Below are 14,025 nucleotides of genomic sequence, written 5' to 3' on the forward strand. Positions count from 1 at the left end.
TGTTGTTGTGATGGTGGTGGTGAATTTCTTTAGAAATGACTTTCTTAGTCTTTTGTATAAGAAAAATGTAGTTTGTGGCTGCGGTTAGGAGCACTGACTGCTCCTCCAGGGTACCTCAGTTCAATTCCCAGCACCAGTGGCAACTTGCCACTGTCTGTAACTCTGTTCCAGGGATCCATGGCACCAGGCAGGCACAGGGTGCATATACATGTGTATGCAGGCAACAGTTCATATACATAAAGAAAAATAAACCTTTAAAAAAGCGAGAGAAAAGAAAAAGAAAGTTCTGTTAAGTCTTTGTTTTGCTTTTGCAGACCTCGGCATTCCTTGAGTAGCCTTGCTACAGCAGTAAAAGAGATGGAGGAGATCCCCGCCTATCTGCCCAATGGTACAGTCCTGAAGGATTCTGTGCAGAAAGCCAGAGACTGGGTTCAGGATGTAGATGCATTGCAGGTAGGTTAAAAAGGAAAAACAATGTCCTGAGTCTGTACATGCAGTTAGCTGTGGTTTCCTGGGTAGGGCCTTCAGAGTTTGACAGCAGCGAGCAGAGGATAGGCAGGTGGAAGCAGGAGCAGGAGGCTACAGTCCTCTCAGACATGTATGACCATGGCCTGCACTTTTCTTCTGACTTCTTAGAGCGTTGTCCCTCATCTCGGTGTGTGTGTGTGTGTGCACCAGCACACTAGATTTGTTTTTCACGTGTATGACTATTGTGCCTGTATGTGTGTCTGTGGTTCACATGGATGCCTGATGTCCGATGCCTAAGGAATTGAGAAGAGGGTGTTTGGTCCCCTGGAACTGCAGTTGCTTGTGGGTGCTGGCAATCAAACCTGGGTCCTCTGAGCCATCTCCCGATACAGTTCTAGAAATCCTAACGTCTTTCTTCTCCCACTCCTTAGACACCTCCAGTGGGTCCCCTTCCTCCCCTCTCTTTTATTTACTTATTTTTTTCTTCGGAGCTGGGGTCTGAACCCAGGGCCTTGCGCTTGCTAGGCAAGCGCTCTACCACTGAGCTAAATCCCAACCCCTCTCTCTTTTATTTCTAACCCATGTATCTGTCAGTGACATCCTGAATCAGAGTAGGAGGAGAACTAGGAAATTGTATATTAGTAAGTGGGCCTTGCACATGATTCTTCTATGTGCTAAAGTTTTAAAAGCATTGGGCTTTCTAGCCTATATTTTAATTTCCTGAGTAAGTCACCACTGACAAGGGAGTTGGAATAAAATACTATCTTTTAAAATGCAAGTCAACCTTACTCTTAAGTTAGTACAGATATTTCTGTTGAAGTAAATTTCTTTGATACTGATCATAGGAACCAGTGTGACAGATGACTTTATCTATAGGTGTAAACAAACGGTTTATAGATGGGTATGAACAGACAAAAGATGAGTGTGTCACATTCTGTCGTCCTTTGGAGCCTAGAGTCAAGTGTTAAGTGAAAAACAAGTGTTGCTCACTGCTCCCGCACCCCCCCCACCCCTGCTGAGTTTAACATGGGGAAGTCATTGAGCCATCGACCGTGAGCTAGACTGAAACTTACTTTTCCTACTTTACATAGAAGTATTCTTTTCTTAATTTATTAGGCAGGAGGACGCGTGCCAGTGTTAGAAACACTCATTGAACTTGTCGCAAGAGGCCGATCCATCCCGGTACATCTGAATTCTTTACCCAGATTGGAAATGCTAGTATCCGAGGTTCATGCTTGGAAAGAAAGCGCTGCTAAAACATTCCTGCTTGAGAATTCGCCATACTCTCTGTTAGAGGTAAGTTTGCAGTGAGCATGCATGCCGGAGCTTTGATCTCTAGTTTGAACACAGTTTGTAGCATGAAAAAGTGACCTCATTGTATCTATCTTGTTGTGAGTTGTTTTTTAGCAACTTAAATGTTTTCTGTATAGCTGAGAACATTTTTTCATTAGTTTTTGTGTATGTGTGTAAGTCTCTCTCTGTTCTCAGGGAGCCTTGAGTTATGACAGTCCACTGCTCTGCCTCTTAAGTTCAGGGCTCACAGGTGTGCGCAGCGCCACGCCCGGTTGTGTAAAGGTTCCTATTTAGGTTCTAATTAGACTCTAAAGCTGGCTGTGATTCACTACCTTTGTTCTATGTGTATGCGTGATTTGCCTGCATGTATATCTGGGCACCATTTGTGTGCAGTGCCTATGGAAGGCAAAAGAAGTCTGTCCTTTGGAATTGGAGTTAAACAGCTGAGAACCATGTGGGTGCTGGAAATTGGACCCCAGTCCTCTAGAAAAACAGCCAGTGCTCTTAAGCACTGAGCCATCTCTCCAGCCCTACTGTGCCTACATTTTTAGTGAGCCTTCAAAAAAAGTGAGCCTTTAGTGAGTTTTCAAAAAAAGCTTGAGTATTTTTATATTTTCTGTAAGCTGCTGCCCATACGTTACTGTTGGAATCAGTTGGTGTCTATCATTTTTACCTATTTCATTAAGTCTGGAGTAATAGACTGTGTTTATGGAGCCTGCTTCTCCCTCCTGTCCCTTTTTTTTTCCATTTTTAATCACTTATTTTGTGTGTGTGTGTGTGTGTGTGTGTGTGTGTGTGTGTGTGTGTGTGTGTGTTACACGCATGCATGCCTATGAGTAGAGTTTTTAGAGTCAGCATGCTTCAAAGAAAATGGTTAATTGTAAGAAATATGTGTTGCACTGCTCAGGCCTTTGACGTGGCTAATCTGAAATCTGTTTGACCGTTTGGCTGTGTTTTCTCTCTTACATTAGGTTCTTTGTCCTCGGTGTGACATTGGCCTTTTGGGATTGAAAAGGAAGCAGAGAAAGTTGAAGGATCCCTTGCCAAGTGGGAAGAAGAGAAGCACCAAGTTAGAGAGTCTGAGTGATCTGGAAAGGGCTCTGACTGAGAGCAAAGAGACGGCGTCAGCTGTGCGTAGCAGGGTTTCTTTTGCTCTATTTTGGGGGAGGGTAGTGTTTTACCCTATCGGAACTATTAGGAGTAGTAGAATAGTTAGGAGAATAACTTGAAAAGTGCTTGAGTTTGCCAGAAGAATTTTTGAAAATGGTGAGGTTTAAAGACTGTTCAGATCGGTGAGGTCGTGGTAAAGCCCTTGCCTGGCATTAGTGATTGCCTGAATTGTAAGACACAAAACATCCCCCCCCACAGGTGCATAAAATTTGAAATAGCCCTGTTGTCTTAGAACTCACTATGTAAACTGTGATGTCCTTGAATTTGCCTTCTAAGTGCTGAGATGAAAGGTGTGTCACCATGCCTAGCTCAGTCTGAGTCTTGAATATGCCTATGGATTTATCTAGAAATGCTAAGGAGATGAAGGCTGCCAGAAAGTTTAACTTGTTAACTTGCCCCAGGAAGCACATCAAAAGTATATCGGGGGGCTGGGGATTTAGCACAGTGGTAGAGCGCTTACCTAGGAAGCGCAAGGCCCTGGGTTCGGTCCCCAGCTCCGAAAAAAAGAACCAAAAAAAAAAAAAAAAAAGTATATCGGAGCTGGGTGGGGTGGCACCCAGCAGGCAGGGGCAAATGGCCTTGAGTCCAGGACTGTCAGAGCTACATGAGGAGATGCTATCCCCAAAGTTAAGAAAGAGAATTATATAATTGAGTCTTGCCCACATTTTGTAAGCATTGTTGATTCAAGATAGTACCCAAGAAGGTTCAATGGTGACTAGCTGATGCTTAATGAGCAGAGTCTTGGTGAAAGGGCCCAGCTGTGTGATTGCTGGGCTTCTGAGGGTCTTTATCAAAGCAGTCTACAGAGGCTAAGACAATAAGTCTTAGCAGGATCTCTGGATTATACTGTCCGTTGTTGACTAAGACACTGTGTACTGAAACTTGACTGGAACTAGACTGAATGGACTCGTTTTTGGGCCACAGAGCATTCTCTAGTAGCTATCTGACATTGACATGAACTTGCCTTAGTTTGTTTTATAAATTTTGTTACCTAGAGTCTGTTCTTTATTTAAGACAGTCAACAGTCAAATCTTTGGAAACTTTCATGGTATGTCTGTCTGTGTCTGCCACTTGGGCGCCTCAGGTACCTCATTATGAAGACTTGAGTGAAAGTGGTAGTTCTCTGAAATCTACAAATGCCTGTGTCAACTTTGCATGCATTATCTTTCATAGGTTCTAGTGTCCTCTCCTGGCTTTGTGTACATACTCTGTGGTTATTCTATGGTCTTCACTTCCTCTCCATTGCTGAGCTTTGGAGGGGACCTTGTTAACACATAATATACACATGCATACACGTGTACATGTCTATGAAAGTTAATTTAACAAAAATAGATGTTATTTTAATATACCATAAGTTCGTTACTGATTTACTTCTATACATACTACCCACCCCCCAAAAGAAAAAACCTCCATTATTTGTGTATCTACTGAAAATCTGAAAAAAATGGAGAATTCATTCTGTCCTTATGACTCAGGCATCTCACCTGATGAATCAAGATTGATCTGGCTTGGTTCTTAAAGAATGTGCTTTCACTGGTGTATCTGTTCTCTCCTGGTCCTTTTCCTTGAGACAGTTGGCCAGTTAATCTGGACAGATCCCTGGTATCTAGTAAGCGCTTAGTCTCACCTTGTAAACGTTCCCTTTATGGATAGCTTGTAAGTGGTGTCTAGAGAAAATGTGTTCATCTGTGAAGTTGATCCTGCTTAGGTATTTTCAAGCTCCTTCATAAGTCTAAGAGGTCTGTGCCACCATGTCCAAGTTATGGAGTGCTAGGGACGGACCCCAGTGTTTCAAACTGCTAAGTACGAATTCTTTATCCACATCCTAGCTCCAGATGGTTTATAGGTTTTGTGGGGGTTTTTTTGTTTTGTTTTGTTTTTGTCAGATACTAATTTCATAGCATATTTATTGCTGCTGTGTTCAGTGCATCTAGATAAATGCCTTAGCAGTGAACAACAGTAAGACAGAGCAGCCCACTATGCAGTGGGTGCTTAAGCGCTCCCCCCCCCCCCCCCCATTGTAGTTCAGACTGGATCGAACTCTGGCTGCACTCAGTCCTCTTATCTCAGCCTCCTGAGTGTCACATTTTCGATCTTGAGCTACTGCTCCTGGCTCAAGACTTTGTCTCCTGTATGTACCTTTCTAGAAAGAAGACCACAACATCTAAGGAATGAGTACTAGTGGAGGAGGTCAGAAATGAGTAGATATAAAGTCTTCTCAGAGAAGCAGAGTCCAGGCAATCAGTCTGCAGGTTGGACTTTAGGAGACGCGTTAAGTAGTTGCTGAGAAAACACTTGTGTTTACTATGTGCAGAGCAGAGCGTTCCGTCTCACAGCTCATCATAGGCTTTGTTGGGTTGCAGCCGCTGTCCTGTTCATTTTGTGCATGCAGAAATTTAGCCACAGTAGAATGTGGCTTAGCTTGAGGCAGAGCTTGCCCTGGATTTGAATGCGGACAGTCTCCTCTGGAGCCCATCTAATTATAATTAACCTTTAGGATCTTGAGTTGTGAGGAGAGATAGTTCTCTGTGACAGTGTCTTTGGTGGCTAATTCCTTTTCAGATGGCAACTCTTGGGGAAGCTCGCCTACGAGAGATGGAAGCTTTGCAGTCTCTCAGATTTGCCAATGAAGAGAAATTGCTGTCACCTGCCCAAGATGTGGAGACGAAGGTTTGCTTGTGTCAGAAGACTCCAGCCACTCCCATGATTCAGTGTGAACTCTGCAGGGATGCTTTCCATACTAGTTGTGTGGCGGTGTCCAGTATTTCACAAAGCTCCCGAATCTGGCTTTGTCCTCACTGTCGAAGGTCAGAGAAGCCTCCATTAGAGAAAATTCTGCCTCTGCTGGCCTCCCTACAGCGTATAAGAGTTCGTCTTCCTGAAGGGGATGCACTCCGATACATGATTGAAAGAACCGTGAACTGGCAACATAGAGCCCAGCAACTGCTTTCTTCAGGGAATCTAAAACTTGTGCAGGACCAAGCGGGTTCTGGACTGTTGTTTAGCAGATGGCCAGCCTCAGCAGGAACGGCGTCAGCAGCAGACAAGGTGAATGTGCACTTTTTGGGATACTGTGGCTGGCATAGCTCTAATTCTGGCTGGTGTTGCTGGTCCCGAGCCCTTTCCCTCTGGCTCTGGCATCCTTTTACCTTACGTGGGTTCTGACAACTCTGACCATCAGGCTTATGCAGCAAGCCATCTTGCTGGTCCTGCTTTTGTTTTTTTTGAGAAAAGGTCTCAGCCAGCCCAGAATGGTTTTTTAAGTTACTGTATGTGAGGATGATCTTGAACTGCTACCTGCCTCTTGTGAGTGCTGGGGCTATGGGCGTGTGAGACTGGTTCTGGGCACTAACACTAGAACTTCCTACGAGCTAGTCAGACACTTGAGGAACCAAATTGTACCCCACTGTCAGGAGTCTTTCTTAGGCTTGCTGTTTGCTGTGCCCTTGTATACCTCTTTCAGTATCTGTTAGTCTGTATGCATGGCTAGTTTATGCTTTTTATGCGTATAAGTTTTTGCTTGATTGAATATTTGTTTCCTTTCATGTAAGTCATGGTGTGGAAAGGGAGACCAACACTTGCTTGTCCTTTTTAGCCTTTAAGGAAGAATAATGTTTGAAGGATTTGGATGCGTTTGCGTGCGTGCGTGCGTGCGTGCGTGCGTGCGTGCGTCTGTCTGTCTGTCTGTCTGTCTGTCTGTCTGTCTGTCTGTCTGTCTGTGTGCGCGCTCCTCTGTGGAGCTGCTTACCTTTGTTCTGAGACAGGGTTTCTTCGCTGGAATCCGAGGCCTGACCAGTTGGCTAGCTTGGCCGACCAGTGACCTCTGAAGATCTGCTTATCTCCTACTCCTACGGTGCTGGGATTAAGAACATAGGCTGCCACACCTCGCTTAGTGTTTGTGTCTGCTCTAGTGTGGGTGCTGCAGGAAGAGTGTGATGGGAGGAGGGGAAGGAGCATGCATGCAGTTAGAATGGCAATGGTCAAGCTTTACGTCTGGTTCCTGTTTCCTCTAGATTTATTATTTATTATTTGTGTTTGCCACATGTGTGACTGGTGCTGACAGAGGTCAGAAGACGACACTGGATCCCCTGGAACTGGAGTTATACCATGTGGGTGCTGGTTGCTCTGAGCCAACCCTGCAGCCCTTTAATCTTTTTTTTTTTTTTTTTAAAAAACAGTTCCTTTCATCCTGTGAGTCCTGGTTATTGAACTCAGGCCAGTAAGCTTAATGGCAATCACCTTTACCTGGTGAGCCATTTTGCTGACCTCCCATCCCAATATATTTCTGTAACAGATATTTACAAACTGGGTATAGTGCTATTCACCTGTACCCTTTCCGAAGGGTGAGATCACTCAAGCACAGGAGTTTAGATCAGGCTGGACCTGCATCTCTCTAAACAGCTTGAGGATAGGTATGTCCTGGTGTGTTTGCCTGAGGTCTGACCCCCAGCATCACAGAGGTGGAGGAGGAGATTGCTGTCATGGCTATGGAGTTAGGTGATCCACAGGACACGGGTGTAAGGACTGTAAGTGGCCTCCTACTTCATCTTTTCCTCTAAGTACTTCTGAAATAGCATGTGATTGCATGCTTAGTGCTGCTTGGGTAGCCAGCAGCAGAGTCTGTTGTACTTCTTGACACAGGCTGTGCTGGGAGTTTGATTATAAAGGGGAAGGACAAAGTTGTGGCTGGTTTTTGAGATAGGGTTTCATAGAGCCAGGGATACAGGTGTGAGTGAGCCTCCGTGCCTGGCTCGTGACAGTTACATGCCGTCTGAGTAGCTTGTCTTACCCTATCAAAGCTTAGTAAAGAGTTACACAAGCACTGAAAGGTGGTATGATCTGTTCGCTTGCAGAGAAAACACGGTTTGTTTCCCAACCTCTGTGAGGTCAGTCTGAGTTAACTTGGGTAGTTGAATGGCTTTGTTTCTGTGAGGGTGGAAGGCCAAAGCCTCGTATCGTAATAAGCTGTTTCTCTTCCATCAGGTGTCTCAACCTCCTGGCACAACATCCTTTTCATTGCCGGAAGACTGGGACAACAGAACCTCATATTTACACTCTCCCTTCTCTACCGGTCAGAGTTGTATCCCCCTTCATGGTTTGTATTTTATTTTACACTATTCCTAGATAGGCCTAGGCTTTGTAGTAGATGATCTGGTATTCTAAAGAACCTCGTGTAACACGAGCATTCTGGAGGCAGAGGCAGGGTGATTATGGGTTCAAGGCCTCGGGGATACAAAGCAAGGAAGACCTGTTACTGTACATTTTCTAATAATGATGTTCATATTTGAAGATCTAATGTAAATGTAAAGGATACCAGGATGCATCGGCTACTCTGATTTATTTAAGGATAAGAGATAATCCAGTGCCATTTACCACCAAGGACCATGCATTCAGGGCCCATGCTAAGTCGTAGATGCCAACCTCGTTTGCGACTTCTGGCAGATATTGAAAGTCACTCATTTTAAATCTACCTCCTTTCCTCTTCCCTTCTGGGTGGCCTTAAATTCATTCTTTAGTCAAAATTATCTCTTCTTTTAACATTGTTATTTTGTGTGTATGGTGTTCTGCCTATGGTTTGTCTGGACCATGTGCATGCAGCGCCTACAGAGACTGTCTGGGACTGGAGTTGTAGACAGTTGTGAGCCACCACGTGGGTGCTGGGAATTGAACCCAGCTCCTCTGGAAGAGCAGCCAGTGCTCTTGATTTCTGAGCCATCTCTCCAGCCCTGGAAAATGATCTTGAAATCCTGGTCCAGGCTCCTCTTACCAAGTGCTAAGATTACAAGTGCGCGCTCTCAAACCTGGCTTTCTCCTCTTCGTGTGTATGTGTGTGCAACACGGGCTTCGTTAGGTAATGTTGGCCACAAACTCCCCGTGTAGCTGAGGGTGAGTTTGAGCTTCTGATTCTATTTCTAGTTCTGAAGTGCGGGGATTAGAAGCGTGTACCACCATTCATAATCCTCGTTTCTTCAAGAGTTCTTTTTCTCGGTGTTTAGTCATGTGGTCCGAGCTCCTTGCTCTCCTCCAGTTGGTCATGCTCCGGGTGACAGTGAAATCTGTCGGTTGCGATGGAGTGGGTTTTCCCCTGTAGCCAGAAGTATTAGGGAATCTACTTTAGCCTCCCTTTGTCGTATTGTGGTTTAGGTACATTAAGTAAACCTAACAAAACTGACTACAGTTAGAGGAATGGTGGAAGGCGGTGTGGAGATGGTCTTCTGTCCCTCACAGGCTTACCAGTGCTTGTATTAAATGTCTCCATCCCCATTCTGATTGGATGTGGCTGTCAACAGGTTTGAGTCCAGAGGTGAATGAATTGCTGATGGAAGCCCAGTTGCTCCAGGTGTCCCTCCCTGAAGTCCAGGAGCTTTATCAGACTTTACTTACGAAGCCAAGCTCTGCTCAGCAAGCCGACCGAAGCTCACCAGTCAGACCCAGCAGTGAGAAGGTGAGTGAGCCTCTGAAGACCTGCCTCGGTGTTGTACTCATGTCGTTCTAATGATTTTACAGAGGCGATGGCGGTGTCTCTGAGCCACAGGAGCGTACAAGCTGTCCACCTCCCAGGTCTACTGGACAAGGACACATTGCACACCTTTGCCAGCAGTTTGAGTGTCACAGCTTAGATCGGGGTCCTCAATCTTTACATCTTTTTTTTTTCCTCTTTAAGGGAACTTTTCTTACCTCTCCCATATGATAATATTGCGAGAAGTAGGGTTATCTTCCTCTATAGAAGCATTGCTATAAGGATGAAAATATAATTGTAGCTGAAAGAGCCTTTTGTTAGTAAATATTTTAAAGATGCTAGATAAGAGATGCTTTCCATTATCCCTCCCAACAAGTAGGTGGATGCAGCCAGTACTGCAGGTGTAGGGCTGAGGGTGCTTACCCTGACAGAGACTCGGTAGTGTCTCCCATGTCCCTTTCATGTGTATTTTTGTGTGGTATGTTTATATGTGCAAACTCTCACATGTGCATGTCCAGGTGCACCCACCTCACACGTTGATTCTGAGTCGTGGATTGCTCTCCAGCCACCTGATTCTCTGAAATTGGATCTCTGAATTGGGCTCAGAGATAGCAGATAGCCAGGCAGACAGGCTACCACAGCCACTGAGTATTGACATGGATTTGGGGTCCTCTCTTGCTTTTATGGCGGATGCAATAACTTCTCTCCAGTCTCTAATGTCCCGGGTCTCTGCACTGTTAAGGAGCTTCTGCTCCCTTCTAGCTCTGGGAGGAGCCGTCACACAGAGTGCCCCCGAGAATATAATCAGGATGAAAAACATACTAGGGAAGCCTGAAGCCACAAGGAAAAAGATCCTTACGAAAGGTGCCCTGAAACACTGATCATAGCCCACCTAATCATCTCACTCCTCTAAGGGTTGTAAGAGGCGTCCTTCACAAATGCTTGGCGTAGCCCACCTCACTGAAGGATTTGGGGAAAGATGTGTCTGTGTGCTCTCAGGCCTCCTTGAAGGTTGGTTGTGTCGTTACTGCCCTTTCCCCGTGTTAGCCCCAGCTCAACACAGTGAAGACCCAGGCTGTGAAGATGGTTTCAGTGGTTCGGATCAGTGCATTCCCGGGATCCTTTGGTTTCTCATTTGCATATATTTCTCTAGTTGCATCAGTTTTAGTAACGAACAGACTGAATGCTAAAATTGAATTTGCCATCTCCCACCCAGAACGATTGTCTTCGAGGGAAACGAGATGCAATCAACAGTCTTGAGAGAAAACTGAAAAGACGCCCAGAAAGAGAAGGCCTTCCCAGTGAACGGTGGGATCGAGTTAAAAAAATGCGGACCCCTCAAAAGAAGAAAATCAAACTGAGTCACCCCAAGGACATGAACAATTTCAAATTAGAAAGAGAGCGTAGCTATGACTTAGTCCGGAATGCTGAAACTCATTCCCTGCCCTCAGACACATCCTACTCCGAGCAGGAGGACTCTGAGGATGAAGATGCCATCTGTCCAGCTGTGAGCTGCCTGCAGCCAGAAGGAGATGAGGTCAGTGAGGTTTGGGCCATAGAGGACGTGCTTTCCCTTAACTCAGAAACCCTGTAAGCTAGACCTCATCTCCTTAGGTCTTTCTCTTCCGCTTGTCTGCTTTGAGCTGATCTGAGTGGATTGCTCAGTTCTCCCCTCCTGATAATCTCTGCTTTAACATCGTCCTGGGTCTCCTCCTTTTCTTGAAGAAACTCTCGTTCTTCCCTTTTTATCTCCTCTCGCTCCTCCAGCTTTCACCTTCCCGGCGCTCAGAAGGTGGGAGGGATGCTGATGGAGTGCCCTTTGCTTACTGTCACAGGGCGGCGCTGTCTACCCCAAAGCAGAAGAGTGACTCTGCCTCCCTCCCTCGGTGGCTTTGGCGGTGGAACAGCTACACTCCTGTGGTTAGCTGTTGTGCCAGAGGCCCCAGTGCTGGGACAGTGGCAAACGGCCTGAATATCTTGAGGCTGGCCTGCCCAATTTTGAATGGCATTTTTTCCTCTGAACACCCCATCTCCCTGCTCTTTGTAACCAGGTGGACTGGGTCCAGTGTGATGGCAGCTGCAATCAGTGGTTTCATCAGGTCTGTGTTGGTGTCTCTCCAGAGATGGCAGAGAAAGAAGACTACATCTGTGTGCGCTGTACTGGAAAGGACGCACCAAGCCGAAAGTAAAAACAAAACACACACTCACTTCATGTAATTCAGGACTCCAATAAAGAAGATTTCCTCAATCTCAGCAAAGCTACAGGACTGGGATCGAGCCAGCCTGTACACGGTGCTATTTCTATTCCTTATGGGATCATTTTTCCAGAACTCTTTGAAAAAAAGAAAAAACAACTAAAAAATTTTTGACACTTTTTTGTAATTTTTTCCTTAAAAGCTGTTTGTGGTTGTTGAAGTTTAAAATGCTGACTGTTTTTTGCAGGGGTCTCTACTGATTTCGAAGGTCTTGGAGTTTGCACCTTTTTGTGTACAGCATTAACATTGTACTTGTGCCTGGGATACACCGGCCTAAGAGTCTAACTCAGTGTCAGGGCCCAGGACGGGCACCAGAATTCCAGTAGCCCTCGCTGAGCAGCCGCTCTCCTTTCTCTGTCACCACATTGGGGGACTTTTAAGTTTTCACTTTGGGGTTTTTGTTCCTTTCTTTCTCTCCTTTTCCTTTCTGGTAGGCTAGGTTTATTTATCTGAGCAATAACTTCTATGTTGGTTTCAGTGGCTGGAATTAAAACAAAACAAACTTCTAAACAGTGTGTTGGTTTAGCATTTGGTTAATGTACAGAAAGCAAACGTCTAGTTTCTGGTGTCACTGAACTAGTGATGTAGGAAGAGACTTCGCTGTAAGTAATCGCCACGGCTGTATTTTGGCTTTCTCCCTACTCAGTTCTTCCCCACCCCCATCTCACACCCCACCTTTTTTTTTTTTTTTGGTAGAATGTATCAAATGTTGCAGTTTTTATTGTGGAATAATAAATCCTTGGTCCTCTTATAACACTAGACTACAGAGCTTCTTCTGCCCTCCCCCCTGTGGGCCTGCACAACCAGAGGGGTTGTTTGCATTTGCTCCTTCCCAGGCAGCCTGCAGCAGGAGTGTGTGTGCTGGAGGAGTCTCTGTAGCCTGATTCTTTGTGGGTCTGGGCCCTCTTGTCCCACTAATAGAGAGTCCCTGTCTTCAAAGACCACAGCCAGTTCTTCAAGCCGTGTTCTTTTTCCATAATCTCTCAGAATGTTGGAGCTGTCCCTCCATCACTCCAGACTGTAAGACAGCACTCCCGTGGAATGCTTGACAGGGAAGTTTGGCCGAGAGTTAAGTTGCTGTGGCCCATCATCTTAGAGGGTTGGTTCTCTTGTATCATTTTTGGAGAACCTTGGGCCTGCCTGGGATTCCTCTGCCTTCTATGTAATTCCATCAGTCTTTCTGGTTGTGGACGGCCCATACCTGTTTGCCCCTGTTCTGTAGAGAGGAGGACTTCCTGGTGAACAGAAGGACAAGCTCTCGCTCACTCGTCTTCCTCACTGTCTATAGCCATACGCCTGATGGTGGGCAGAGCTAGCAGACCTTTACTAAAACATCAAAAAGCGGTTTGTAAAGTAGCGAGAATTTAAATGTACTGTCCCCTATGCAATCCAGATAATTAAATCTGTTTAAGAATAACTCCTAGTGGTCTGCAGTGTCCTGCAGTTGCTGTGATGTCTCTTCTTGTCTGCGGATGAAAGTAAGCTTTGAAGGGGGCATTACTGATCCTGGGGTGTGCCTTAGTGGTAGAGCACTTGCCTAGCACAAGCAAGGTCCCAGTTCCTATGGCTGGCACTGCCCAAGGAAGTAAATATGTGTCAAAGAAGGGCTGCTGCTAAAACTCAGTCTGACTTCTGAGAACTTTGACCCATCGAGTATGAGCCCTCTCTGGAGGCCTGGCTGTCCTAGAAGTCACTCTGTAGACCAGGCTGGCCTCTCACTTAGAGATCCACCTGCCTCTGTCTCCTGGGTGCTGGGATTAAAGGCCTGTTCCACCACCGCCACCCAGCTCCCTCCAGGTCTTAAAGGTTTTGCTTCTTCATTTGTGTTTCATGGGGTCCAGGCTGGCTCTGTAGCCAAGTGGTCTTGAACTTCTGAATTCTTCTGAATCCTCCTGACTACTTTATGAATCCTGTGGTTAAAACCTGTGCACCACTGTGCCCAATTTATGTGGTGCTGGGATTCAAATATGAGGCCCTTCTGCATGCCAGGCAAGCAGTCTACCAAGTGGGCTATGTATACGTCCCTCACCAGCTTTTCTTGTGTGCACCTTGTGTATTGCCTGTATCTGATATTAGCAGTCTTGCTGATAATATTGGAAGTATAAATTGTCCCCTTCCCAAGTGGGAATCGTGTTTTGTTTATGTGCGTTGATACCAAATCTGAGATGTCAGCTGTGCAAAATCAAGTGACACCCGGGATTGCTTCAGTTCTGCAAGTGCTTTCATGCAGCCAACCTTGTGCAGAAGCAAACACTGCAAATCCAGCTTTCAACTGAGGCCACCTATGTGCCTGATGCAAACTAAGGTGTTACAAAAACAAAACAAAAACATTATGTGTGAGATTTGAAGCTTGCTGATACCTTAAAGCTGTGGTTCTTA

General features: G+C 45.6%; 1 protein-coding gene across 2 annotated transcripts in view; it reads left to right on the forward strand.

Annotated features, from left to right (window-relative positions):
- The window catches only part of Kdm5b (lysine demethylase 5B), a 71,355-nt gene extending 58,292 nt beyond the window's left edge, over positions 1-13,063 (forward strand). The window contains exons 20-27 of one of the 2 annotated variants that reach the window (XM_063272298.1): positions 315-453; positions 1,585-1,764; positions 2,733-2,891; positions 5,494-5,979; positions 7,915-8,026; positions 9,222-9,376; positions 10,608-10,928; positions 11,443-13,063. In XM_063272298.1, coding sequence (XP_063128368.1) covers positions 315-453; positions 1,585-1,764; positions 2,733-2,891; positions 5,494-5,979; positions 7,915-8,026; positions 9,222-9,376; positions 10,608-10,928; positions 11,443-11,580 — 1,690 coding nt within the window. In that variant the 3' untranslated portion in view covers positions 11,581-13,063. The remainder of the gene's footprint in view (positions 1-314; positions 454-1,584; positions 1,765-2,732; positions 2,892-5,493; positions 5,980-7,914; positions 8,027-9,221; positions 9,377-10,607; positions 10,929-11,442) is intronic. The other variant, NM_001107177.1, reaches the window with a different exon arrangement.
- Positions 13,064-14,025: the final 962 nt, after the last annotated feature.

The sequence above is a fragment of the Rattus norvegicus genome, chromosome 13, assembly GCF_036323735.1.
Source record: "Rattus norvegicus strain BN/NHsdMcwi chromosome 13, GRCr8, whole genome shotgun sequence".
Taxonomy (NCBI): domain Eukaryota; kingdom Metazoa; phylum Chordata; class Mammalia; order Rodentia; family Muridae; genus Rattus; species Rattus norvegicus.